This window comes from Carassius carassius, chromosome 26 (genome assembly GCF_963082965.1).
Source record: "Carassius carassius chromosome 26, fCarCar2.1, whole genome shotgun sequence".
Lineage (NCBI taxonomy): Eukaryota > Metazoa > Chordata > Actinopteri > Cypriniformes > Cyprinidae > Carassius > Carassius carassius.
Genome location: NC_081780.1, coordinates 11,947,722 through 11,974,799, shown reverse-complemented (window position 1 = coordinate 11,974,799; position 27,078 = coordinate 11,947,722). Strand labels below are relative to the sequence as shown.

General features: G+C 38.3%; 1 protein-coding gene across 1 annotated transcript in view; it reads right to left on the bottom strand.

Moving 5' to 3' along the window:
* Window positions 1–1,998: 1,998 nt before the first annotated feature.
* The window catches only part of LOC132105815 (plexin-C1-like), a 33,235-nt gene continuing 8,155 nt past the window's right edge, over window positions 1,999–27,078 (bottom strand). The window contains exons 3-5 of the mRNA XM_059511236.1: window positions 2,889–3,023; window positions 2,318–2,418; window positions 1,999–2,135 (exon numbers count right to left, since the gene is read on the bottom strand). Coding sequence (XP_059367219.1) covers window positions 2,009–2,135; window positions 2,318–2,418; window positions 2,889–3,023 — 363 coding nt within the window. The 3' untranslated portion in view covers window positions 1,999–2,008. The remainder of the gene's footprint in view (window positions 2,136–2,317; window positions 2,419–2,888; window positions 3,024–27,078) is intronic.

The following is a 27,078-nucleotide window of genomic DNA, read 5'->3' as shown; positions in this document are numbered from 1 at the left end:
TTGCATCTCAATTACTTGCCCCAAATTTGACAATCTCTTCTCTGTGGCGGTGCAGCTTTTGTCGGACCTTGTAACAGGGCACATAGAGTCAGGACACAGCTCAGACAGGTGAACAGAAGACACTGAAGCACTGTGGTGAGAGTGGCTTTGTAGCTGATGTGATTAGTGAATGCAGGTGTGGGTTATCAGTAATCTGGTGACAGGGATCGGGTGTGAGTGGGAACAGATGTCTGTGATGATTCACTGACAGTAAGTAAATCACAGTGCTCACTGAATAGGAAAAACAGACTGAATATTGCATTAAATCCAAAATAATTAGTATATTAGTAAATAGCAAATCATGCTCTCCCAGTCTTTTTTTATTCTTCAGATTTTTGCTGTGAGAAACCGGAATTGTTTCTATTACTACTTCATACTTGACCAAATGATTTCTGTGGACTGAGGCAGAAATTGTTTGTATTTTCACTCATTCTGTGAAGACAAGAATTCCCAAAGCTGATCTGAAAATATAATGAAAAAAAAAGTTTTGCTCTTAAAGTATCTCATAAACTTGACTAAGAATTAGCAGCATTTAATAAAGTCAAACTACAGACTTCTCCTTCTCATTATCTATTGAGATTGAACATTATGTATCTTAACATTTGAATAACCATATGAAAGAAAATAAAACATACATTTAATTTTCAAAAAATCCATAATGGGGCACTTTAATAATTATAATTAGTAGTACAGTAGTATACTACTATTGATAAAATGTGTTGTAAAAATAATATATATATATATATATATATATATATATATATATATATACAAATACATATATATACATATACATATATATACACACACACACACACAGACAGACAGACACACAGTAGTCAACATTTGATGTGGATGAAAAGAGTTCAAATTTAACCTAAAACCAAAATGAGTTCTTGTCTTAGGACAACTTTCATGAACTCTTTTGATCCACATCAAATGTTGACTACCATACACACACATACACACACACACACACACACATGCATGTATAAAGTATAATTATGATTGTGGTAATTTTTTTCTCAAATGGGGAAACAAAATCTTCGGCCTCTTGTAAAGTCATATTAATTTAAAACAGGGACATAATGAAAACACAATATCCCAATTCTATGAAGTTGCAAACACAATCACGACACTTACTTTGGAGTCCATCTGAGAGAGCAGATGTTTACATGCATCCTAAAGAGTAGAGAAAGAGATGTTCATGTACTTACTGAGTTCACTTCAGTCAACACAATGAGTTTAACTATCAACAATGAATTGATAATTTATAAAGTTATGCTATTTCCTAATTCACATATACTGAAACACTGGATTATAGGTTAGATGGCATCTCACCTTTATGTTTGACTGTGGTCCGGGTCCAAGTGTCCAATCACAACGCTTAGAGGAAGAGGACCAGTGACATCCAGATGATACACACTGAACACACCTGCATTTAATTCATGTTTTTAATATCATTGAAACAAAAGTTCAAATAAGTATTTTAAACTATTTTAGACTGTGATGTTCTCACTGTGTATAAGAAGCATTTGTTGAATGATCTGTGATACTGGAGCAGTTCCTCAGTGTCAGCATCTCTGTGATCTTCTGATCCTCAACAGTAACAGTAGCAGAGACTTTTAGACCTGAACAGATTACCAACAAATGTTTCTGATTATAACAATCATATTCTGACTAGACAAATGCACTGTATGTTAGTAAATATGCAACTTCTTTGAAGGAGAACCAACCTCCAGTATAGAGCATCTGGTCAGAAAAACTACAGGAGCAGTTTGGGAAGACTGCAGACAGATCAGAGCCAGCACACAGGTTTACACTTTCTTTAGTGAAGGCACATGAGAAGGCAGGATTTCCTGTGCTCTCCAGACTCAGGGAGAGATATAGAGTAATCTGTGTAGAAGAGGACAATGGTTGGTAAAAAGTAATCTTGTAAGTGAAAATAATAATAATAATAATAATTGTTTTAGATATTGATGTCTGCCTTTCTTGAATAATTCTCTGTCATCTGAAAAGAAAACAGCTGTGTCTCAAGAGAGTTTTTTGGGATGGACACCCATGAAGTATTTGAGCATTCATCTTGAGTAGAACATCTAGATAAAAAAAGCAACAACAAAAATATCACAACAGAACTGTTTGCACACTGCTCATCATGTTTATGGATGATGAGAAGTAACATGTCGTTGTAAAATTAGGCACATTTAATATACTGTAGATGCAGTCTAGAGCAGACGTGTGATGTGTGAAAAATCACACGTGATAAAGGCAGGCTGACCTGTGAGTGTTCACACACCAGCCACAGACAGGATCTCGAGCAGCTCTGCAGTCTTTCAGAGTGCTGTATTTAGCACACTGAATAACGGACACTCTTCTTAGCTAAAACCGAAAACATGAACAGAAAGAGACAGGAATGATGATTTAATCTAACACACAGTAAAGTATCTGATATACTGACTGATATAATAACTTTTGGATTGCTTAATTTAGTGGTTTCTAACTGTGGGGCATGGGAGAACTGCCCTTTTCTCAAATAAAAAAAATTATCTTGGATTAAAGTTTTGGACAAAAGTATGCCTATACAGTAGGTCAAACTATTCGTTTCCTATTGGAAATGAAAAGCAGTTTCATTTTTTAATTCTTCAGTTTAAAACAACGATTACCCTCGCACACCTGTATGTGATCGATAGATGTGAGGATAAATGACCAAAAAAAGGTAAAAAAACATAAAAGCAAAATTTAATGAATCTTGCAAACTATTAGTACTTGCAAACATATCAAATACTTCCCTAGCACACCGGTATATATATTTTGACGTTTTTTAAATGCACCAGCTTTCTAAATCTCACCTGTTTCTTCAGAGCAATGTAGATGTGTTTGAAATCTACTGGATCAAAGTGCATTTTGGTAAACACTGCTCGTTCATCATCAGATTTGAACAGCACTGTTGGACAGACTTGTCTGAATTTCTCATCCAAAACAAGCTAGAAAAACAAACAAAAATACATGTCATGAATTATGACTCCAGTAGCCTAATTAAAATGCAGAATGAAACAAACAAAAAAAAGCTTACAGCTATGTGTGTAAATGAAAATCAATAAAATCAAGGAAAACATTATACAACTAAAAGAAATTCTTCATATAAACGAAGGCTTTGTCTGTGCACTATTTTAAATCAGAGGAAACCATTTGAATTACTATCCAAAAAATATAATAAATAATTTGGATTGTATAATTTACAAATTTGAAGCAAAAACAGAATGGTCCGATTTTAGCTTTGTGAATGAGATGCAAATGTCAATCTCTGACAGCAGGTGCCCCCAATAGAACTCCAGGTATTTAAAGGCTGCTGCCCCTTTAAGACAGAGTGCACGGGTCCAATATAAAATTAATCATGCACAGTTGATTTATTTCTCCACTGTATACGTTCACTTAAGACATCGATTGTGTTTACGAGAATAGTTGCAGAGACAATTATTTAAAGATAATGTACGAAAGACGAATCAGTATTGTGTACGTGCATTGTCTGAAACGCTGCTATCAACACGTGCCTTGAATGAGTGTGCGCAAGCTCCGAATTCACGCGAACGGTTAAAACGCTTGAATGATTAAATCGGCAATACTTAGAAACTAGTGCTAACGATTAACCCGTTTCCCCTCTACAAGCGAGTGAGCAACGTGAATTAAAGGTCCCGTTTTTCGTGCTTTTTTTAAGCTTTGATTGTGTTTACAGTGTGCAATATAACATGTGTTCATGTTTCGTGTGTAAAAAAACACAGTATTTTTCACACAATTCACCTATCTGTATACCGCGGTTTTCACTGTCACAAAAACGGGCTGATGACTTCCTTGTTCTATAAAGTCCCTCCTTCAGAAATACGTACTGTAACGAGTTCTGATTGGGCCAGCGGTTCCTGTGTTGTGATTCGACACCAGATGAGCACACGCTGCCCTCCTGTAAACGCGATTGGGCTAGTTTTGAGAAGCAAGTGGGCAGGAGCATGTGCTGAAGATGTACTTATAATCACAGGAGCATTTTTACTGACGAGATGCGCATGAAAATCGCATTCGATTTTTTTGCACAGCCCTAACATCTAGTTAACAAAGCTAAACAGCATTGCCCTTTGTGTAATAAGTTACAGAAACTGTTAAACGCACCAACTTTATAATGAGCTACACTTACTTTTTGTGGTCCATAAACAACAGCTTCTCCAGACAAAGAGGGAACTGCTCCATCTTTCAAGATTAATCTTTGTGAGAATCCGGCATTACACTGATTGAGATTGAGAAAGCTGTCCTCAGCAAAATGTGCTGCACATAGTTTTACATGTGGATTATAATTTTCGGGAACTGAGTTAAACATAAATTGTAACTGTAACACCGGAATCACACCACTTACAGTGCCACCGGACCAGTTCTAGGTTCTAAGGACTGGGGAGCAAAAAAATAAATAATAATAATTACACCAGAGACCGTTGCTTTAAATACAAAAGGCTGGCAATTTACTGAATGCAAAATTCACATTGAATATACAGTAAACAAACAAACAAAACAAAAAAAATACCCTGCAGATTCTTTGTATTTAGGTAAGTATTATAAATGAAAAGGTATTTCACTTTCTTTTTGTTCTTTAGTTCACCTAAGTTATTTTAATCAGGCTAATCTTAGTTTGAGAAGTCTTTTCCTAGGTTAAACTTATTTTAGAATTCCTATTTTTTTCCTGAGTTAACTCTTTTCCCCCTTTCTTTTACAGGTAAGAAAATACCTTCAGTTTACACAACCAAATCAAAGTGGACCACAAGCATTTCAAATCACATTCAAACATATGAACTCAACATGAAAATAAAAGTATGACACTTTAACATAAGTTCAATTCCAAATGTGAGTTCAATTATTCAGTTCAATGAAAAGTTTCAGTTCGATTCAGTCCAAAAATAATAGTTCAATCGGTTTCCAGTTCAATTCAAAACCAATTCCTGATTCTCCTACCACTCTGGCACCGAGCTACCATACACAGGAGATTTCCTCACTGATGCAATGGAGAAGATGAGTTGAAAGTCTGGGTCTGGCTCGCCATCTTGAATCCCGTCTGTGCATGTGCACGCCTGCACACTGCAGACCAATCTTCGCTCCGACCAAGCTTCAAACCAAGCAGAAAAACCTGACCTGTGTAACAGGTCATAAACACAATAAATCTCTTTTTAAATCCTCAAATAATACAAATGAATGTTTCAGTCTCTGAGTTGTAACGTTACTGCTATGGTGCTTTTTCACCTCAAAAATGGTACTGCGGTCAAGCCAGCCGCCAAGTAGAAAAGCACGGTCAATCTAGCCGCCACGTTATTTCTAGGGTTGCGTATAAACTGCGTATTACGGTAATACCGATCTGAATGCAGTGCTCTTCCAGCAAACGCTACTTTTTTTATGCTGAATACCAAAATAAAAACCCTCTAATACTCATATTACAAAATAAGAACAATAATATATGCTTACATTCAAAAATAAAAGTTATAGATTGCACAGGCCACTATCACCTCAGATTGAGAGTACACCTTGCCACAATGTCAGCTGCATCGTTTCAGGACTGTCTGATGTGTAATTACAGAATAAGAGCCCCCCAAATATCATAAATAAGCTGCTGCATCTCTCCTTTTAAAAATGTATATTTAACCCTTTCATGCATGAATTATGATAACCTCAGTCAGGATTTTTTCCCTATGTGTTTTTATTGCTCTTAGGGCATGAAAAACAAGAATTGATTTTTATTTTATTTTTTTTACAAATTTTTCAAAGAGATCTTCAGATGTCCACTTGAGTGGACAGCATGCGGATGGTTTAAACTGAAGATATACTGTATTAAATATAAGACAATAATCAAACAGATAAAGTATGTGAATTTAACAAACTAATCAATGCAATTATATCAAATAATGTGAAAACTATAAAATATATGCAAAAAATATAAATGCAAAATATTTCAATGGCTTCATACAACTTCATACAAGTTGCACTTCGCGTATCTATGATATCAGAACATGAGGACGTGATTCCATCAGAATTTTCTACAGCCTGTCAAGGTACAACTGTGGAAACCACTCAGATGCTCCCTCCAGTGCACCAGAGTATGGAGATTTACCCTTATTAGCTGATAATTATGATTATGTTCAAGATGGACATGCACATTTATATCATAGCCCTCCTCTGAGAAAACCTAGCGATACGTTTTTTCAATCTCATCTGAAATTATCAGTGTTGGGGGTAACGCCTAACAAGTAACATGCATAACCCATTCAGATTACTTTTTTGATGTTACAAGTAAAGTAATGTGTTACAAGTAACATGCATTACCTTATCAGATTACTTTTTGATCTAACAAGTAAGTAACTACAAGTAATGTGCATTACCTAATCAGATTACTTTTAGATGTAACGAGTAAAGAAACGCATTACAAGTAACATGCATTACGTAATCAGATTACTTTTTGATGTTATGAGTAAAAAAACGCATTACAATAACGCACATTACATAATCAGATTACTTTTTGATGTTATGAGAAAGGAAACGCATTACAAGTAACATGCATTATGTAATCAGATTACTTTTTGATGTTATGAGTAAAGAAACGCATTAAAAGTAACATGCATTACGTAATCAGATTACTTTTTGATGTTATTAGTAAAAAACGCATTACAATAACATGCATTATAAAATCAGATTACTTTTTGATCTAACAAGTAAAGTAATGCATTACAAGTGTCATACATTATGTAATCACATGACTTTTTTCGATGTCAATGAAAATTACATTCTAATAATACAAATACATTTATTTACAGTAGAAAAAGTCAATGCATATAAAGTTTTTAAGTTTTAAATTTCAAAAACAATATTCACATTATAATTATGAATTGTAGCTGAAATATAGCCATTGCATGCATGACGTCCACTACAGTGGACATGTGATTAATCAGAGTTTTCTCTCAATCTAAAATCAAAACTTGGAAAATTTTACTGTGATATGACTCATTAGATATTGCTTTATGCTGAAATATTTTTTTTACCTACAAGAGTCTCCTAGGATAGAAGGAATGGGTGGATATTCTGGAGCAACTTGGCATGTCTGACTGACCCTTGGCCATCTTGGTTTGGAGGGGGAAAAATCAAAACACAAAAGCTTGCCACTTGGTTACAATTTATAGGATGATGCACCAGGGTCCAATGAAGAGATTGATGTGCAACTTTGCCATAAAAACCCGTGCAAATTCAAGAAAATGCTTTTTTAATAGCTGTCCACTGTAGTGACCACTATGCGTGAAAGGGTTAAAAACGTTATAGATTGCACAGGCCACTTTCACCTCAGATTGAGAGTACACTTTACCACAATGTCAGCTGCATCGTTTCAGGACTGTCTGATGTGTAATTACAGAATAAGAGCCCCCCAAATATCATAAATGAGATGCTGCATCTCTTCATTCAAAAATCTATAAAAATAAAAGTTATAGATTGCACAGACGACTTTCAACTCAGATTGAGAGTACACCTTGCCACAATGTCAGCTGCATCGTTTCAGAACAGTCTGATGCGGAATTACAAAATAGGAGCCACCCAAATCTCAAAAATAAGCTGCTGCATCTCTACTTTCAAAAATGTATATTAAAAAAAGTTATTGATTGCACAGGCCACTTTCACCTCATATTGACAGTACACCTGCCACAATGTCAGCTGCATCGTTTCAGGACAGTCTGATGTGGAATTGCAAAATAAGAGCCTCCCAAATCTCATAAACAAGCTGCTGCATCTCTACTTTCAAAAATCTATAAAAATAAAAGTTAAAGATTGCACAGATCACTTTCACCTTAGATTTAGAGTACACCTTGTCACAATGTCAGCTGCATCGTTTCAGGACAGTCTGATGTGGAATTGCAAAATAAGAGCCTCCCAAATCTCATAAACAAGATGCTGCATCTCTACTTTCAAAAATCTATAAAAATAAAAGTTATAGATTGCACAGACCACTTTCACCTCAGATTGACAGTACACCTTGCCAAAATGTCAACTGCATCGTTTCAGGACAGTCTGATGTGTAATTACAAAATAAGAGCCTCCCAAATCTCAAAAATAATCTGCTGCATCACTACTTTCAAAAATGTATAAAAATAAAAGTTATAGATTGCACAGACCACTTTCACCTCAGATTGAGAGTACACCTTGCCACAATGTCAACTGCATCGTTTTAGGACAGTCTGATGTGTAATTACAAAATAAAAGCCTCCCAAATCTAAAGAAAAATCTGCTGCATCTCTTACTTTCAAAAATGTATATTAAAAAAAGTTATAGATTGCACAAGCCACTTTCACCTCAGATTGACAGTACATCTTGCCACAATGTCAGCTGCATCGTTTCAGTACAGTCTGATTTGGAATTACAAAATAAGAGCCTCCCAAATCTCATAAACAAGCTGCTGCATCTCTACATTCAAAAATCTATAAAAATAAAAGTTATAGATTGCACAGACCACTTTCACCTCAGATTGAGAGTACACTTTACCACAATGTCAGCTGCATCGTTTCAGGACTGTCTGATGTGTAATTACAGAATAAGAGCCCCTCAAATATCATAAATGAGATGCTGCATCTCTACATTCAAAAATCTATAAAAATAAAAAAGTTATAGATTGCACAGACGACTTTCACCTCAGATTGAGAGTACACCATGCCACAATGTCAGCTTCATCGTTTCAGAACAGTCTGATGCGGAATTACAAAATAGGAGCCATCCAAATCTAAAAAATAAGCTGCTGCATCTCTACTTTCAAAAATGTATATTAAAAAAAGTTATTGATTGCACAGGCCACTTTCACCTCATATTGACAGTACACCTTGCCACAATGTCAGCTGCATCGTTTCAGGACAGTCTGATGTGGAATTACAAAATAAGAGCCTCCCAAATCCCATAAACATGCTGCTGCATCTCTACTTTAAAAAATGTATATTAATAAAAGTTATAGATTGCACAGGCCACTTTCACTTCGGATTGAGAGTACACCTTGCCACAATGTCAGCTGCTTTGTTTCAGGACAGTCTGATGTGTAATTACAAAATAAATGCCTCCCAAATCTCAAAAATAAGCTGCTGCATCTCTATATTCAAAAAATGTATATTAAAAAAAGTTATAGATTGCACAGACCACTTTCTCCTCAGATTGAGAGTACACCTTACCACAGTGTCAGCTGCATCGTTTCAGGACTGTCTGATGTGTAATTACAAAATAAGAGCCCCCCAAATCTCATAAATATGCTGCTGCATCTCTACTTTCAAAAATATATAAAAATAAAAGTTATAGATTGCACAGACCACTTTCACCTCAGATTGACAGTACACCTTACACACTTTTAGCTGCATTGTTTCAGTACTGTCTGATATGTAATTACAAAATAAGAGCCTCCCAAATCTCAAAAATAAACTGCTGCATCTCTACTTTCAAAAATGTATATTAAAAAAGTTATAGATTGCGCAGGCCACTTTCACTTCGGATTGAAAGTACACCTTGCCACAGTGTCAGCTGTGTCGTTTCAGGACTGTTTAATGTGGAATTACAAAAAAGAGCCCCCTAACATTTATATACAGGTGCATCTCAATCAATTAGAATGATGTGTGAAAGTTTATCTTTTTTAGTAATTCAACTCAGATTGTGAAACTCAGGTATTAAATGAATTAAATGCACACAGAATGATGTAGTTTACATCTTGTCTTCTTTTAATTGTGATGATTTTAATTGTGATGAACAAAAACACACTGTGACGAGTGGGGCAGGGCCAAAGCCATGAGATCGAAGCCGGTGAAGTTAATGAGAATGAGAACACCTGCACCACGTACCGGTCTCGAGTCCCACGGAAGAGCTCCGGACGGATAATTGGAGGAGTACAACATTGAAGGACGAGAGAGGACCAGGCCTGGGTTTTATTTTTTGTTTTGTTTGTGCGAGACAGTCGTTCGTGAGGGCGGTGGGCTGGAGTGAGTTGCCGGGCGGATGGACGAGCTTGCTGCTGGCCGCCTGGGATGTGGAGTGAAGGCTGCTGTCCTTGAGGGAGCGGAGGAGTCGCCATCATTGGCCTGGTAGCAGGAGCCTGCTGCCATCCGCCATGACTGGGGAGGAGCAGGGAATGGGGGAGTCCTGCCAGCTACCAGGAGCCGTCATCGTCCACTGGGCTATCCAGTGCCGCCACAAGGCACGGTGAAAGAGTTCACCCAGCTTGTGAAGGGCTGAGCTGCGGTGTGTTTGGGAAACAGAACAGTTTATTTATTTTTTCCTCTCTCCCCTCTCTCATTTCTGTCTCTCCTCATCCTTCCGTCTCCTTTTCTCTCGCCTCATCTGTCTGTTCTTCCCAATCGGTGGGGGGGGGGGGGGTGTTTAGGGGACATCAGTCTCGTGAGTACACTTGTGGACTACTGTTGCTCTGTTTTGTTTATTTAATTATTACAGTTTTATTTGAATGTTCACCGGTTTCCACCTCCTCCTTCCCGACTTACGAATGTTCTTACACCCATCAATTCACTCTGCCAACAAATTATTACACACATTGCCAAAGAAGATGGCTGTTCACATAGTGCTGTATCCAAGCATGTAAACAGAAAGCTGAGGGGAAGGAAAAAAGTGTGGAAGAAAAAAATGCACAACCAACCGAGAGAACCGCAGCCTTATGACGATTGTTAAGCAAAATAGATTCAGAATCAGAATCAGCTTGCTTGCGCATACAAGGAATTTGTTTTAGTGACATAAGCTTCCAGTACACAGAGACAAAAAAATAAAAAATAAAATTCGGGAAATAAATAAGTGTATAAACAATTGTGCTATAAATGATAATGGAATAGGATAGAATAAGATGCAGGGATGTACTAGGGTGGAGGGGTAACAAATAAATATAAGGATATTGCACATTTCTATTGCATAAGCATAAGTGGGGAACATTTAACTGTTCATGAGGTAGATTGCGTGGGGGAAGAAACTGTTCTTGTGCCTGACTGTTCTGGTATTTGCGGCTCTGAGGCGCCGGCCAGATGGCAAAAGTTTAAAGATAGGGTAACTTGGATGTGAGGGATCCAGAGTGATTTTCTGAGCCCTTTTCCTCACTCTGGATGTATACAGTTCTTGAAGGGTGGGCAGGGGAGCACCAATAATCCTTTCAGCAGTCCGAACTGTTCTCTCTAGTCTTCTGATGTCTGATTTTGTTGCTGAACCAAACCAGACAGTTATTGAAGTACACAGGACAGACTCAATGACGTCTGAGTAGAACTGTTTCAGCAGCTCCTGTGGCAGGTTAAACTTCCTCAGCTGGCGAAGAAAGTACAACCTTTGTTGGGGCTTTTTCACAATGTGATTGTCCCACTTCAGGTCCTGGGAGATGGTGGTTCCCAGGAATCTGAATGACTCCACTGCAGACACAGTGCTGTTCATGATGGTGAGTGGGGGAAGTGCAGGGGGGTTTCTCCAAAAGTCCACGATCATCTCCACTGTTTAAAACGTGTTCAGCTCCTGGTTGTTAAGACTGCACCAGACAGCCAGCTGCTCAACCTCTTTTCTGTAAGCAGACTCGTCACCGTCCTGGATGAGGCCGATGACTGTAGTGTCGTCTGCAAACTTCAGGAGCTTGACAGAGGGGTCTTTAGAGTTGCAATAGTTGGTGAACAGGGAGAAGAGCAGAGGGGAGAGAACACATCCCTGAGGGGCACCAGTGATCCAATATATTACTGTCTCTGGTGGGACATGTAACATGCTGTCTGTATTTTGGCAGTTCATGGGAGAGATTGGCTTTATTAAAGTCCCCAAGAATGATTAAAACAGAGTCTGGGTGTTGTTGTTCTGTCTCTGTGATCTTATCAGCGAGTTTCTGTAAAGCCAGACCTACGTGCGCTTGTGGAGGGATGTAAACATTCACCAGAATGAACGAGTGAAACTCCCGCGGCGAATAGAATGGCTTGCAGTTGAAAAACTGCATTTCTAGATCTGGACAGCACATCTTCTTTAATACAGTTACATCTGTACACCAGCGTTCATTGATGTAAAAGCATGTCCCGCCACCGCGCGATTTTCCCGTTGATTCTGCGTCGCGATCCGCTCTAAACAGCTGAAAGTCCGGCAGATGGAGCACGCTGTCCGGTATGGCGTCATTCAGCCAGGTTTCCGTGAAACACAGAACAGCAGAGTGTGAGGAATCCTTATTTGTCCGAGAGAGCAGAAGGAGTTCGTCCGTTTTGTTGGGTAGAGAGCAGAGATTTGCCAGATGTATGCTAGGCAACGGCGTTCAAAATCCACGTTTCCTGAGTTTGACAAGCACTCCTGCTCGCTTTGATCAGCGCCGCTGCTCCTCCGATAACAATGTTCAGTAAAAAGTCTGAATAATTTAAATCCGGTAACAGATCTTGTGGTGTGTTCTGCCGAATGTTCATCAGTTCATCCCTGATGAAACGGATTGTGTTTGTTAAACAAAAAACAGGAAAAACGAACAAAAACAGTATAAATACTGGAGAGCCAAGCACTGAAGCAGCCGTGTGCGGCACCATCGAGTGACAGACTATGACAAGAATTCAAGAATTTGAGTGAACTTCACAGGGAATGGACTGAGGCTGGGGTCAAGGCATCAAGTGCCACCACACACAGACGTGTCAAGGAATTTGCTGAAACACGGACAAAGTCTTAGCCGGGCTAAGGAGAAGATGAAGTGGACTGTTGCCCAGTGGTTAAAAAGTCCTCTTTTCAGATGAGAGCAAGTTTTGTATTTCATTTGGAAACCAAGATCCTAGAGTTTAAAGTAAGGGTGGAGAAGCTTATACCCCAAGGTGATTGAAAACTGCTGGTGTTGATTCATTGTGTTTTTTTAAAACCAAAGACACTGCACCCATTTACCAAGAAATTTTGGAGCATTTCATGCTTCCTTGTGCTGACCAGCTTTTTGAAGATGCTGATTTCATTTTCCAGCAGGATTTGGCACCTGGCCACACTGCCAAAAGCACCAAATGTTGGTTAAATAGTGTTGGTCAAGTCACTTTTATTTATATAGTGCTTTAAACAAAAAAAGATTGTCAAAGCAACTGAACAACATTACTTAGGAAAACAGTGTGTCAATAATGTAAAAATGACAGTTAAAGGCAGTTCATCATTGAATTCAGTGATGTCATCATTCAGCTCAGTTCAGTTAATTTAGTAAATGAAGTGTCCCCAACTAAGCAAACCAGAGGTGACACCGGCAAGGAACCAAAACTTCATCAGTGACCGAATGGAGAAGAAACCTTGGGAGAACCCAGGCTCAGTCGGGGGGGGGGGCAGTTCTCCTCTGACCCGATGAAGCCAGCAGTTTAATTACAGGCTGCAGCAAGTCAGATTGTGCAGAAGAATCATCGGTTTCCTGTGGTCTTGTCCCAGTGGTCGTTGAAGACAAGGTCTTTACAGGGGATCTGTCTCTGTGGCTCATCTAGTTGATCTGGTCTCCGCTGTCTCGCAGGGCTGTAGAGGTCCTTTCTAGGTGCTAATCCTCCATTTGTCTGGATACTGACTGAATGCGGGTGACCCTCTGATCTGGATAAAGACTGGATCTGGTGGCTACAGTGACCTCAGAATAAGGGAGAAACAGACTAATATTAGCGTAGATGCCATTCAAATACTTAGGTGCTAAACCATTCAGAGCTTTATAAGTAATAAGCAAGATTTTAAAATGTATACAATGTTTGATAGGGAGCCAGTGCAGTGTTGACAGAACCGTGCTAATATGGTCATAGTTCCTGGTTCTATTAAGAACTCTAGCTGCTGCATTTAGCATCTAGGACTAGCTGAAGTTTGTTTATTAGGCATGCAGCACAACCACCCTATAAAGCATTACAATAATCTAACCTTGAGGTCATAAACGCATGGAGTAACATTTCTGCATTTGATATTGAGAGGATAGGCTGTAATTTAGATATATTTTTGAGATGGAAAAATGCAGATTTACAAATGATAGAAATGGGTTTTTTTAAAGAAAGAATTGCTATCAAATAGCAAACCTACGTTCCTAACGGATGACGAAGAATTAACAGAGCAGCAATCAAGTCTTAGTAAGCGTTATAGGCTATTACATGCAGAGTTTTTAGGTCCTATAATTAACACCACCTTTTTTAAATCGTCTATGCATTCCGTTTTTTTTTTAATTGGTATGTTTCGCCGGGCAGTGAAGAAATATAGAGCTGAGTATCATCAGCATAACAGTTAAAGCTAACACTGTGTTTTCTGATGATATCTTCTAAGGGTAACATGTAAAGCATTTAGAGTCATGGCCCTAGTACTGAGCCTTGATGTACTCCATACTGCACTTGTTATTCATATGATACCTCTTCATTCAATGCTACGAATTGATGGCGGTCATATAAGTACGATTTAAACCATGCTAATGCACTTCCATTAATGCCAAAAATGTTTTCTAGTCAATGCAAAAGAATGTTGTGGTCAATAGTGTCTTGCACTAAAATCCAATAGCACAAATAGAGAGATACAACCACAGAGATCGGTCTATAATTAAGTAGTTCTCAACTTTGGGATCAAGTTGTGGTTTTTTGATGAGAGGCTTAATAACAGCCAGTCTAAAGGTTTTGGAGACATACCCTTATGGCAATGAGGAATTAATAATAGTCACAAGAGGATCTATGACTTCTGGAAGCACCTCTTTTAGTAGCTAAGATTGAATAGGGTCTAACATATATGTTGTTGGTTTAGATGATTTAACAAGTTTATACAATTCTTCCTATCCTATAGTAGAGAATGACTGGAACTGTTCCTCAGGGGATCTATAGTGCACTGTCTGATGTGATACTGTAGCTGAAGGCTGCATTGTTACAATTTTATCTCTAATAGAATCGATCTTAGAAGTAAAGTAGTTCATAAAGTCATTACTGCTGTCATGTTGGGAAATGTCAACACAGTGTGCTTGACTTCCCAGCAAACTCACAAGACCTGAACCCCATAGAGAATCAATAGGATATTGCCAAGAGGAAAATGAGAAACCCAAAAAAAATGCTGCTAAGCTGAGGGCCACTGTCAAAGAAACCTGGGCTTCCATTCCACCTCAGCAGTGCCACAAACTGATCACCTCGATGCCACGCCGAATTAAGGCAGTAATTAAAGCAAAAGGAGCCCCTACCATTTATTGAGTACATGTACAGTAAAGGAAAATTAAGAAGACCAACCATTCACAATTTTTCTTTTTATTGTTCTTAAGTATAATAACTTGTTGAGATTCATCACAATTAAAAGGACCAAAGACTTAAACTACTTCAGTCTGTGTGCATTGAATTTAATTACAATACACAAGTTTAACAATTAGAGTTGAATTACTGAAATAAATGAACTTTTCCATGACATTCTAATTTACTGAGATTCACCTTTATATGAAAGTTAGGGGGGGGGGGGTTGGCTTTTATTTTGTAATACCACATCAGACAGTCCTGATGTGACACATCTGACAATGTGGGAAGGTATACTCTCAATCTGAGGTTGAGCTAGTCTGTGCAATCTAGAACGTTTATTTTTATTGATTTTTGAAAGTAGAGATGCAGCAGCATATTTATGAGATTTAGGAGGCTCTTATTTCGTAATTCCACATCAGATAGTCCTGAAACAATGCAGCTGACATTGTGGCAAGGTGTACTCTCAATCTGAGGTGAAAGTGGTCTGTGCAATCTATAACTTTTATTTTTATAGATTTTTGAATGTAGGGATGCAGCATCTCATTTATGATATTTGGGGGGCTCTTATTCTGTAATTACACATCAGACTGTCCTGAAACGATGCAGCTGACATTGTGGTAAGGTGTATTCTCAATCTGAGGTGAAAGTGGTCTGTGCAATCTATAACTTTTAATTTTATAAATTTTTGAAAGTAAAGATGCAGCAGCTTGTTTATGAGATTTGGAAGGCTCTTATTTTGTAATTCCAAATCAGACTGTCCTGAAACGATGCAGGTGACATTGTGGCAAGGTGTACTCTCAATCTGAGGTGAAAGTGGTCTGTGCAATCTATAACTTTTATTTTTATAGATTTTTGAATGTAGAGATGCAGCAGCTTGTTCATGAGATTTCGGAGGTTCTTATTTTGTAATTCCACATCAGACTGTCCTGAAACGATGCAGCTGACATTGTGGCTAGGTGTACTCTCAATCTGTGGTGAAAACGTTCTGTGCAATCTATAACTTATTTTTATAGATTTTTGAAAGTCGAGATGCAGCAGCTTGTTTATGAGATTTGGGAGGCTCTTATTTTGTAATTACACATCAGACTGTCCTGAAACGATGCAGCTGACATTGTGGCTAGGTGTACTCTCAATCTGAGGTGGAAGTCGTCTGTGCAATCTATAACTTTTATTTTTATAGTTTTTTGAATGTAGAGATGCAGCATCTCATTTATGATATTTGGGGGGCTCTTATTCTCTATGTACACATCAGACAGTCCTGAAACGATGCAGCTGACATTGTGGCAAGGTGTACTCTCAATCTGAGGTAAAAGTGGTCTGTGCAATCTATAACTTTTATTTTCATAGATTTTTGAAAGTAGAGATGCAGCAGCTTGTTTATGAGATTTGGGAGGCTCTTATTTTGCAATTCCACATCAGACTGTCCTGAAAAGATGCAGCTGACATTGTGGCAAGGTGTACTCTCAATCTGAGGTGAAAGTGGTCTGTGCAATCTATAACTTTTATTTTTATAGATTTTTGAAAGTAGAGATGCAGCAGCTTGTTTATGAGATTTGGGAGGCTCTTATTTTGTAATTGCACATCTGACAGTCCTGAAACGATGCAGCTGACATTGTGGTAAGGTGTACTCTCAATCTGAGGTGAAAGTGGTCTGTGCAATCTATAACTTTTATTTTTATAGATTTTTGAATGTAGAGATGCAGCATCTCATTTATGATATTTGGGGGGCTCTTATTCTGTAATTACACATCAGACTGTCCTGAAACGATGCAGCTGACATTGTGGTAAGGTGTACTCTCAATCTGAGGTGAAAGTGGTCTGTGCAATCTATAACTTTTAATTTTATAAATTTTTGAAAGTAAAGATGCAACAGCTTGTTTATGAGATTTGGAAGGCTCTTATTTTGTAATTCCAAATCAGACTGTCCTGAAACGATGCAGGTGACATTGTGGCAAGGTGTACTCTCAATCTGAGGTGAAAGTGGTCTGTGCAATCTATAACTTTTATTTTTATAGATTTTTGAATGTAGAGATGCAGCAGCTTGTTCATGAGATTTCGGAGGTTCTTATTTTGTAATTACACATCAGACTGTCCTAAAACGATGCAGTTGACATTGTGGCAAGGTGTACTCTCAATCTGAGGTGGAAGTCGTCTGTGCAATCTATAACTTTTATTTTTATAGATTTTTGAATGTAGAGATGCAGCATCTCATTTATGATATTTGGGGGGCTCTTATTCTGTAAGTACACATCAGATAGTCCTGAAACGACGCAGCTGACATTGTGGTAAGGTGTACTCTCAATCTGAGGTGAAAGTGGTCTGTGCAATCTATAACTTTTAATTTTATAAATTTTTGAAAGTAAAGATGCAGCAGCTTGTTTATGAGATTTGGAAGGCTCTTATTTTGTAATTCCAAATCAGACTGTCCTGAAACGATGCTGGTGACATTGTGGCAAGGTGTACTCTCAATCTGAGGTGAAAGTGGTCTGTGCAATCTATAACTTTTATTTTTATAGATTTTTGAATGTAGAGATGCAGCAGCTTGTTCATGAGATTTCGGAGGTTCTTATTTTGTAATTCCACATCAGACTGTCCTGAAACGATGCAGCTGACATTGTGGCTAGGTGTACTCTCAATCTGTGGTGAAAACGTTCTGTGCAATCTATAACTTATTTTTATAGATTTTTGAAAGTCGAGATGCAGCAGCTTGTTTATGAGATTTGGGAGGCTCTTATTTTGTAATTACACATCAGACTGTCCTGAAACGATGCAGCTGACATTGTGGCTAGGTGTACTCTCAACCTGAGGTGGAAGTCGTCTGTGCAATCTATAACTTTTATTTTTATAGTTTTTTGAATGTAGAGATGCAGCATCTCATTTATGATATTTGGGGGGCTCTTATTCTCTATGTACACAGCAGACAGTCCTGAAACGATGCAGCTGACATTGTGGCAAGGTGTACTCTCAATCTGAGGTAAAAGTGGTCTGTGCAATCTATAACTTTTATTTTCATAGATTTTTGAAAGTAGAGATACAGCAGCTTGTTTATGAGATTTGGGAGGCTCTTATTTTGCAATTCCACATCAGACTGTCCTGAAAAGATGCAGCTGACATTGTGGCAAGGTGTACTCTCAATCTGAGGTGAAAGTGGTCTGTGCAATCTATAACTTTTATTTTTATAGATTTTTGAAAGTAGAGATGCAGCAGCTTGTTTATGAGATTTGGGAGGCTCTTATTTTGTAATTGCACATCAGACAGTCCTGAAACGATGCAGCTGACATTGTGGTAAGGTGTACTCTCAATCTGAGGTGAAAGTGGTCTGTGCATTCTATAACTTTTATTTTTATAGATTTTTGAATGTAGAGATGCAGCAGCTTATTTATGATATTGGGGAGGCTCTTATTTTGTAATTCCAAATCAGACTGTCCTGAAACGATGCAGCTGACATTGTGGCAAGGTGTACTCTCAATCTGCAGTGAAAGTGGCCTGTGCAATCTATAACTTTTTTAAATATACATTTTTGAATGTAGATTCAGCAGCTTATTTATGAGATTTGGGAGGCTCTTATTTTGTAATTACACATCAGACTGTCCTGAAACGATGCAATTGAGATTGTGGCAAGGTGTACTCTCAATCTGAGGTGAAAGTGGCCTGTGCAATCTATAACTTTTTTTTAGTATACATTTTTGAAAGCAGATACAGCATCTTATTTTTGAGATTTGGGAGGCTCCTATTTTGTAATTCCACATCAGACTGTTATGAAACGATGCAGCTGACATTGTGGCAAGGTGTACTCTCAATCTGAGATGAAAGTCGTCTGTGCAACCTATAACTTTTATTTTATAGATTTTTGAATGTAGAGATGCAGCATCTCATTTATGATATTTGGGGGGGCTCTTATTCTGTAATTACACATCAGATAGTCCTGAAACGACGCAGCTGACATTATGGTAAGGTGTACTCTCAATCTGAGGTAAAAGTGGTCTGTGCAATCTATAACTTTTATTTTTATAGATTTTTGAAAGTAGAGATGCAGCAGTTGTTTATGAGATTTGGGAGGCTCTTATTTTGCAATTCCACATCAGACTGTCCTGAAACGATTGTGGAAAGGTGTACTGTCAATCTGAGGTGAAAGTGGCCTGTGCAATCTATAACTTTTTTTAATATACATTTTTGAATGCAGATGCAGCATCTTATTTTTGAGATTTGGGAGGCTCCTATTTTGTAATTCCGCATCAGACTGTTCTGAAACGATGCAGCTGACATTGTGACAAGGTGTACTCTCAATCTGAGGTGGAAGTCATCTGTGCAATCAATAACTTTTATTTTTATAGATTTTTGAAAGTAGAGATGCAGCAGCTTGTTTATGAGATTTGGGAGGTTCTTATTTTGTAATTACACATCAGACAGTTCTGAAACGATGTAGCTGACATTGTGGAAAGGTGTACTCTTAATCTGAGGTGAAAGTGGTCTGTGCAATCTATAACTTTTATTTTTATAGATTTTTGAATGTAGAGATGCAGCATCTCATTTATGATATTTGGGGGGCTCTTATTCTGTAAGTACACATCAGATAGTCCTGAAACGACGCAGCTGACATTGTGGTAAGGTGTACTCTCAATCTGAGGTGAAAGTGGTCTGTGCAATCTATAACTTTTATTTTTATAGATTTTTGAAAGTAGAGATGCAGCAGCTTGTTTATGAAATTTGGGAGGCTCTTATTTTGTAATTCCAAATCAGACTGTCCTGAAACGATGCAGCTGACATTGTGGCAAGGTGTACTCTCAATCTGAGGTGAAAGTGGTCTGTGCAATCTATAACTTTTATTTTTATAGATTTTTGAATGTAGAGATGCAGCAGCTTATTTATGATATTGGGGAGGCTCTTATTTTGTAATTCCAAATCAGACTGTCCTGAAACGATGCAGCTGACATTGTGGCAAGGTGTACTCTCAATCTGCAGTGAAAGTGGCCTGTGCAATCTATAACTTTTTTTAATATACATTTTTGAAAGCAGATGCAGCATCTTATTTTTGAGATTTGGGAGGCTCCTATTTTGTAATTCCGCATCAGACTGTCCTGAAACGATGCAGCTGACATTTTGGCAAGGTGTACTCTCAATCTGAGGTGAAAGTCGTCTGTGCAATCAATAACTTTTATTTTTATAGATTTTTGAAAGTAGAGATGCAGCAGCTTGTTTATGAGATTTGGGAGGCTCTTATTTTGTAATTACACATCAGACAGTTCTGAAACGATGCAGCTGACATTGTGGTAAGGTGTACTCTTAATCTGAGGTAAAAGTGGTCTGTGCAATCTATAACTTTTATTTTTTATAGATTTTTGAATGTAGAGATGCAGCATCTCATTTATGATATTTGGGGGGCTCTTATTCTGTAATTACACATCAGATAGTCCTGAAACGACGCAGCTGACATTGTGGTAAGGTGTACTCTCAATCTGAGGTGAAAGTGGTCTGTGCAATCTATAACTTTTATTTTTATAGATTTTTGAAAGTAGAGATGCAGCAGCTTGTTTATGAGATTTGGGAGGCTCTTATTTTGCAATTCCGCTTTAGACTGTTCTGAAACGATGCAGCTGACATTGTGGCAAGGTGTACTCTCAATCTGAGGTGAAAGTCCTCTGTGCAATCAATAACTTTTATTTTTATAGATTTTTAAAAGGAGAGATGCAGCATCTCATTTATGATATTTGGGGGGGCTCTTATTTTGTAATTACACATCAGACAGTCCTGAAACTATGCAGCTGACATTGTGGCAAGGTGTACTCTCAATCTGAGGTGAAAGTGGTCTGTGCAATCTATAACTTTTATTTTTATAGATTTTTGAATGTAGAGATGCAGCAGCTTATTTATGATATTGGGGAGGCTCTTATTTTGTAATTCCAAATCAGACTGTCCTGAAACGATGCAGCTGACATTGTGGCAAGGTGTACTCTCAATCTGCAGTGAAAGTGGCCTGTGCAATCTATAACTTTTTTTAATATACATTTTTGAAAGCAGATGCAGCATCTTATTTGTGAGATTTGGGAGGCTCCTATTTTGTAATTCCGCATCAGACTGTCCTGAAACGATGCAGCTGACATTGTGGCAAGGTGTACTGTCAATCTGAGGTGAAAGTGGCCTGTGCAATCTATAACTTTTTTTAATATACATTTTTGAAAGCAGAAATGCAGCATCTTATTTTTGAGATTTGGGAGGCTCCTATTTTGTAATTCCGCTTTAGACTGTTCTAAAACGATGCAGCTGACATTGTGGCAAGGTGTACTCTCAATCTGAGGTGAAAGTCCTCTGTGCAATCAATAACTTTTATTTTTATAGATTTTTAAAAGGAGAGATGCAGCATCTCATTTATGATATTTGGGGGGGCTCTTATTCTGTAATTACACACCAGACAGTCCTGAAACTATGCAGCTGACATTGTGGTAAGGTGTACTCTCAATCTGAGGTGAAAGTGGTCTGTGCAATCTATAACTTTTATTTTTATAGATTTTTGAAAGTAGAGATGCAGCAGCTTGTTTATGAGATTTGGGAGGCTCTTATTTTGTAATTCCAAATCAGACTGTCCTGAAACGATGCAGCTGACATTGTGGCAAGGTGTACTCTCAATATGAGGTGAAAGTGGTCTGTGCAATCTATAACTTTTATTTTTATAGATTTTTGAATGTAGAGATGCAGCAGCTTATTTATGATATTGGGGAGGCTCTTATTTTGTAATTCCAAATCAGACTGTCCTGAAACGATGCAGCTGACATTGTGGCATTGTACTCTCAATCTGCAGTGAAAGTGGCCTGTGCAATCTATAACTTTTTTTAATATACATTTTTGAAAGCAGATGCAGCATCTTATTTTTGAGATTTGGGAGGCTCCTATTTTGTAATTCCGCATCAGACTGTCCTGAAACGATGCAGCTGACATTTTGGCAAGGTGTACTCTCAATCTGAGGTGAAAGTCGTCTGTGCAATCAATAACTTTTATTTTTATAGATTTTTGAAAGTAGAGATGCAGCAGCTTGTTTATGAGATTTGGGAGGCTCTTATTTTGTAATTACACATCAGACAGTTCTGAAAGATGCAGCTGACATTGTGGTAAGGTGTACTCTTAATCTGAGGTGAAAGTGGTCTGTGCAATCTATAACTTTTATTTTTTATAGATTTTTGAATGTAGAGATGCAGCATCTCATTTATGAGATTTGGGGGGCTCTTATTCTGTAATTACACATCAGATAGTCCTGAAACGACGCAGCTGACATTGTGGTAAGGTGTACTCTCAATTTGAGGTGAAAGTGGTCTGTGCAATCTATAACTTTTATTTTTATAGATTTTTGAAAGTAGAGATGCAGCAGCTTGTTTATGAGATTTGGGAGGCTCTTATTTTGTAATTCCAAATCAGACTGTCCTGAAACGATGCAGCTGACATTGTGGCAAGGTGTACTCTCAATCTGAGGTGAAAGTGGTCTGTGCAATCTATAACTTTTATTTTTATAGATTTTTGAAAGTAGAGATGCAGCAGCTTGTTTATGAGATTTGGGAGGCTCTTATTTTGCAATTCCACATCAGACTGTCCTGAAACGATGCAGCTGACATTGTGGCAAGGTGTACTGTCAATCTGAGGTGAAAGTGGCCTGTGCAATCTATAACTTTTTTTAATATACATTTTTGAAAGCAGAAATGCAGCATCTTATTTTTGAGATTTGGGAGGCTCCTATTTTGTAATTCCGCATCAGACTGTCCTGAAACGATGCAGCTGACATTTTGGCAAGGTGTACTCTCAATCTGAGGTGAAAGTCGTCTGTGCAATCAATAACTTTTATTTTTATAGATTTTTGAAAGTAGAGATGCAGCAGCTTGTTTATGAGATTTGGGAGGCTCTTATTTTGTAATTACACATCAGACAGTTCTGAAACGATGCAGCTGACATTGTGGTAAGGTGTACTCTTAATCTGAGGTGAAAGTGGTCTGTGCAATCTATAACTTTTATTTTTTATAGATTTTTGAATGTAGAGATGCAGCATCTCATTTATGAGATTTGGGGGGCTCTTATTCTGTAATTACACATCAGATAGTCCTGAAACGACGCAGCTGACATTGTGGTAAGGTGTACTCTCAATTTGAGGTGAAAGTGGTCTGTGCAATCTATAACTTTTATTTTTATAGATTTTTGAAAGTAGAGATGCAGCAGCTTGTTTATGAGATTTGGGAGGCTCTTATTTTGTAATTCCAAATCGGACTGTCCTGAAACGATGCAGCTGACATTGTGGCAAGGTGTACTCTCAATCTGAGGTGAAAGTGGTCTGTGCAATCTATAACTTTTATTTTTATAGATTTTTGAAAGTAGAGATGCAGCAGCTTGTTTATGAGATTTGGGAGGCTCTTATTTTGCAATTCCACATCAGACTGTCCTGAAACGATGCAGCTGACATTGTGGCAAGGTGTACTGTCAATCTAAAGGTGAAAGTGGCCTGTGCAATCTATAACTTTTTTTAATATACATTTTTGAAAGCAGAAATGCAGCATCTTATTTTTGAGATTTGGGAGGCTCCTATTTTGTAATTCCGCTTTAGACTGTTCTGAAACGATGCAGCTGACATTTTGGCAAGGTGCACTCTCAATCTGAGGTGAAAGTCCTCTGTGCAATCAATAACTTTTCTTTTTATAGATTTTTAAAAGGAGAGATGCAGCATCTCATTTATGATATTTGGGGGAGCTCTTATTCTGTAATTACACATCAGACAGCCCTGAAACGATGCAGCTGACATTGTGGTAAGGTGTACTCTCAATCTGAGGTGAAAGTGGTCTGTGCAATCTATAACTTTTATTTTTATAGATTTTTGAAGGTAGAGATGCAGCAGCTTGTTTATGAGATTTGGGAGGCTCTTATTTTGTAATTACACATCAGACTGTCCTGAAACGATGCAGCTGACATTGTGGCAAGGTGTACTCTCAATCTGAGGTGAAAGTGGTCTGTGCAAACTATAACTTTTATTTTTATAGATTTTTGAAAGTAGAGATGCAGCAGCTTATTTATGAGATTTGGGAGGCTCTTATTTTGTAATTACACATCAGACTGTCCTGAAACGATGCAGCTGAGATTGTGGTAAGGTGTACTCGCAATCTGAGGTGAAAGTGGTCTGTGCAATCTATAACTTTTATTTTTATAGATTTTTGAAAGTAGAGATGCAGCAGCTTATTTATGAGATTTGGAAGGCTCTTATTTTGTAATTACACATCAGACTGTCCTGAAACGATGCAGCTGAGATTGTGGTAAGGTGTACTCGCAATCTGAGGTGGTCTGTGCAATCTATAACTTTTATTTTTATAGATTTTTGAAAGTAGAGATGCAGCAGCATGCAGCTGACACTGTACTTTCTGTCTGAGGTGGAACCAGTCTGTGCATTGTAGAACTTTTATTTTTATAGCTTTTCGAATGGAGAGATACAGCAAGCATACATTATTGTTCTTATTTTGTAATATGAGTATTAGAGGTTTTTTATTTTGGTATTCAGCATCAGACAGTAACGGACTGTGTGTTGGGAAAAAAAGTAGCGTTCGCTGGAAGAGCACTGCATTCAGATCAGTTCTCTGACGTAATACGCAGTTTATACGGGACTCTAGAAATAACGTGGCGGCTAGATTGACCGTGCTTTTCTACTTGGCGGCTGGCTTGACCGCAGTAAAATGGTGACGGAGCGATCTCTTTTAACTCACAGCTCCGTTCCTCACACAACTACCGTACACATCTCTCATTTACAAAGCATACATTCACATTTATAACATTCACAGTTTCCATAAGCCTAAAATATTAACTGGTAAACAGTTTATGGCGAAGCATTTCCTTGTAAACAGCTACGTTCTAACGTTAGCTCTCCGCCGGAGAAAAAAAAGAAAAAAAAAAAAAAGTACCTCACGGCAAAATGTGAGAAAACAACTCAAACTCACCAAAACTGGTGTGGCTTAGTTCCCATAAAATCCCTGTCAGTTCCCGACCAGGCAAGTTATGTTTTTTCAACTGCAAAATCAACTTTTTCACTCTTTTCTCTGCTTATTAAACAGCTCGTTCTCTCCGATTTCTCCTCTGCTGCAACGTCACTGAAGTGCTGTATCTAGCGTCACTAGTCCCTTAAAGGGGCAGTGACATTAATTTTCTGTCAGCATACTTTTAATTTTAACATTAAATTGTCGTATTAACATTTTTAATTAACTAAATTTAATTAACTTTAATTAACATTTTAATTATTTATGTCATATTTTAACATGGGTTACATCCTCCCCTCTTTACCTAATGCACGTCCCTGTGCATTCTGAATCTATACTGTCATAACACTAGGGGTTTTTGGAAAACTAGGCTCTTTAAGGGAATCTGTAAACACATCACTCAAGGTTTGAAATAAAGACTGAACTATTGTAACCAATGGGTTCCCTAGCTCAGGGTAAGTCAGTCTTTTAGTCGCTTTTCTGTCTCTGATAGGTCTTCTAGAACAGTCACCTTGTTTCTTGATGTCAGTTTGGTCCATAACACTGGAGTTTTCTTTGCCCTCCTGAACAGGTTGAGTAGAAAGATGGACATTATCCAGGCCTTCCTCATGTAGGTTTCCAGTTTCCTGTCCAGCGGTTGAGCTGCTTTCTTCAGTGTCAGGTAAGTCATTATTTCCAGGATCAGGTAAGTCATAGTCTGCAGGATCGGGTAAGTCATAATCTGCAGGATCAGGTAAGTTCAAGTCACAAGTCTCTACTGGAACATCCTCAGGAAAAGCTTTGGCTATATCTAAAGGATCTTGCTTAACAGCAGCAAACTTTTTTGAGGGTTCCGGTTCAATCCTTTCTGATAAGTGTTCTATGGGTTCAGGGGTCGGGTCAAAACCCAGCATTTCCACTCTTAGGTTTCTGTGTCTATCATAATGATATTCCTCAGAGTCAGATTGGGATTCATCCCCATCAGCTCCATCTAAACTGTCATTTTTAGGATGTTGTCGAGTTCTTGGTCTTCTCACTGCCATTGATGGGTTAGTTTCACTTTCGATCGAGGTCACAGGAAGGAAACCGCATGGTAGCAGGAGGTCACGATGAAGAGTTCTTTGTGGACCATCTCTTGTCTCAGGCCTCACAACATATACTGGGATATCTCCAGATTGTCTCTGGACAATATACACATCGGATTCCCACCTGTCGGCTAGCTTGTGCTTGCCTCTAAGGCGGACGTTTCGAACCAAGACTCTGTCGCCTTCCTTCAAGGTGGAGTCAACAACATGCTTGTCAAACCTCGCTTTGTTGCGACTGGCTGTCTTTTTAGCATTCTCAGTTGCTAATTTGTAACTGTCTTCAAGTTGAGATTTCAGGTTGCGAACATATTGCGAGTGTGAGCCTGGCTGGTGATTGACTGGTAGGCCAAAGGCTAGGTCAACTGGCAATCTTGGCTGACACCCGAACATTAACTCATAAGGGGTAAAACCAGTTGTCTCATTTTTAGTACAATTATAAGCATGTACTAATGGTTTGACGTAATCCCACCAGTGACTCTTTTTCTGATTCTCGAGGGTCCCCAACATGTTGAGCAGGGTCCTGTTGAAACGTTCTACAGGGTTCCCTCTCGGATGGTAAGGGGTGGTTCTTATCTTTTGAGTGCCAATGAGCTCACACAGTTCTTTTATTGTTCTGCACTCAAAGTCGGGACCTTGGTCACTGTTGAGTTTTTCAGGGATGCCATAATGGACGAAAAAGTGGTCCCACAGGCTCTTGGCCACTGTCCTGGCTTTCTGATTCGGGGTGGGGACGGCCACTGCATATTTTGTAAAATGGTCGGTAATGACCAAAAT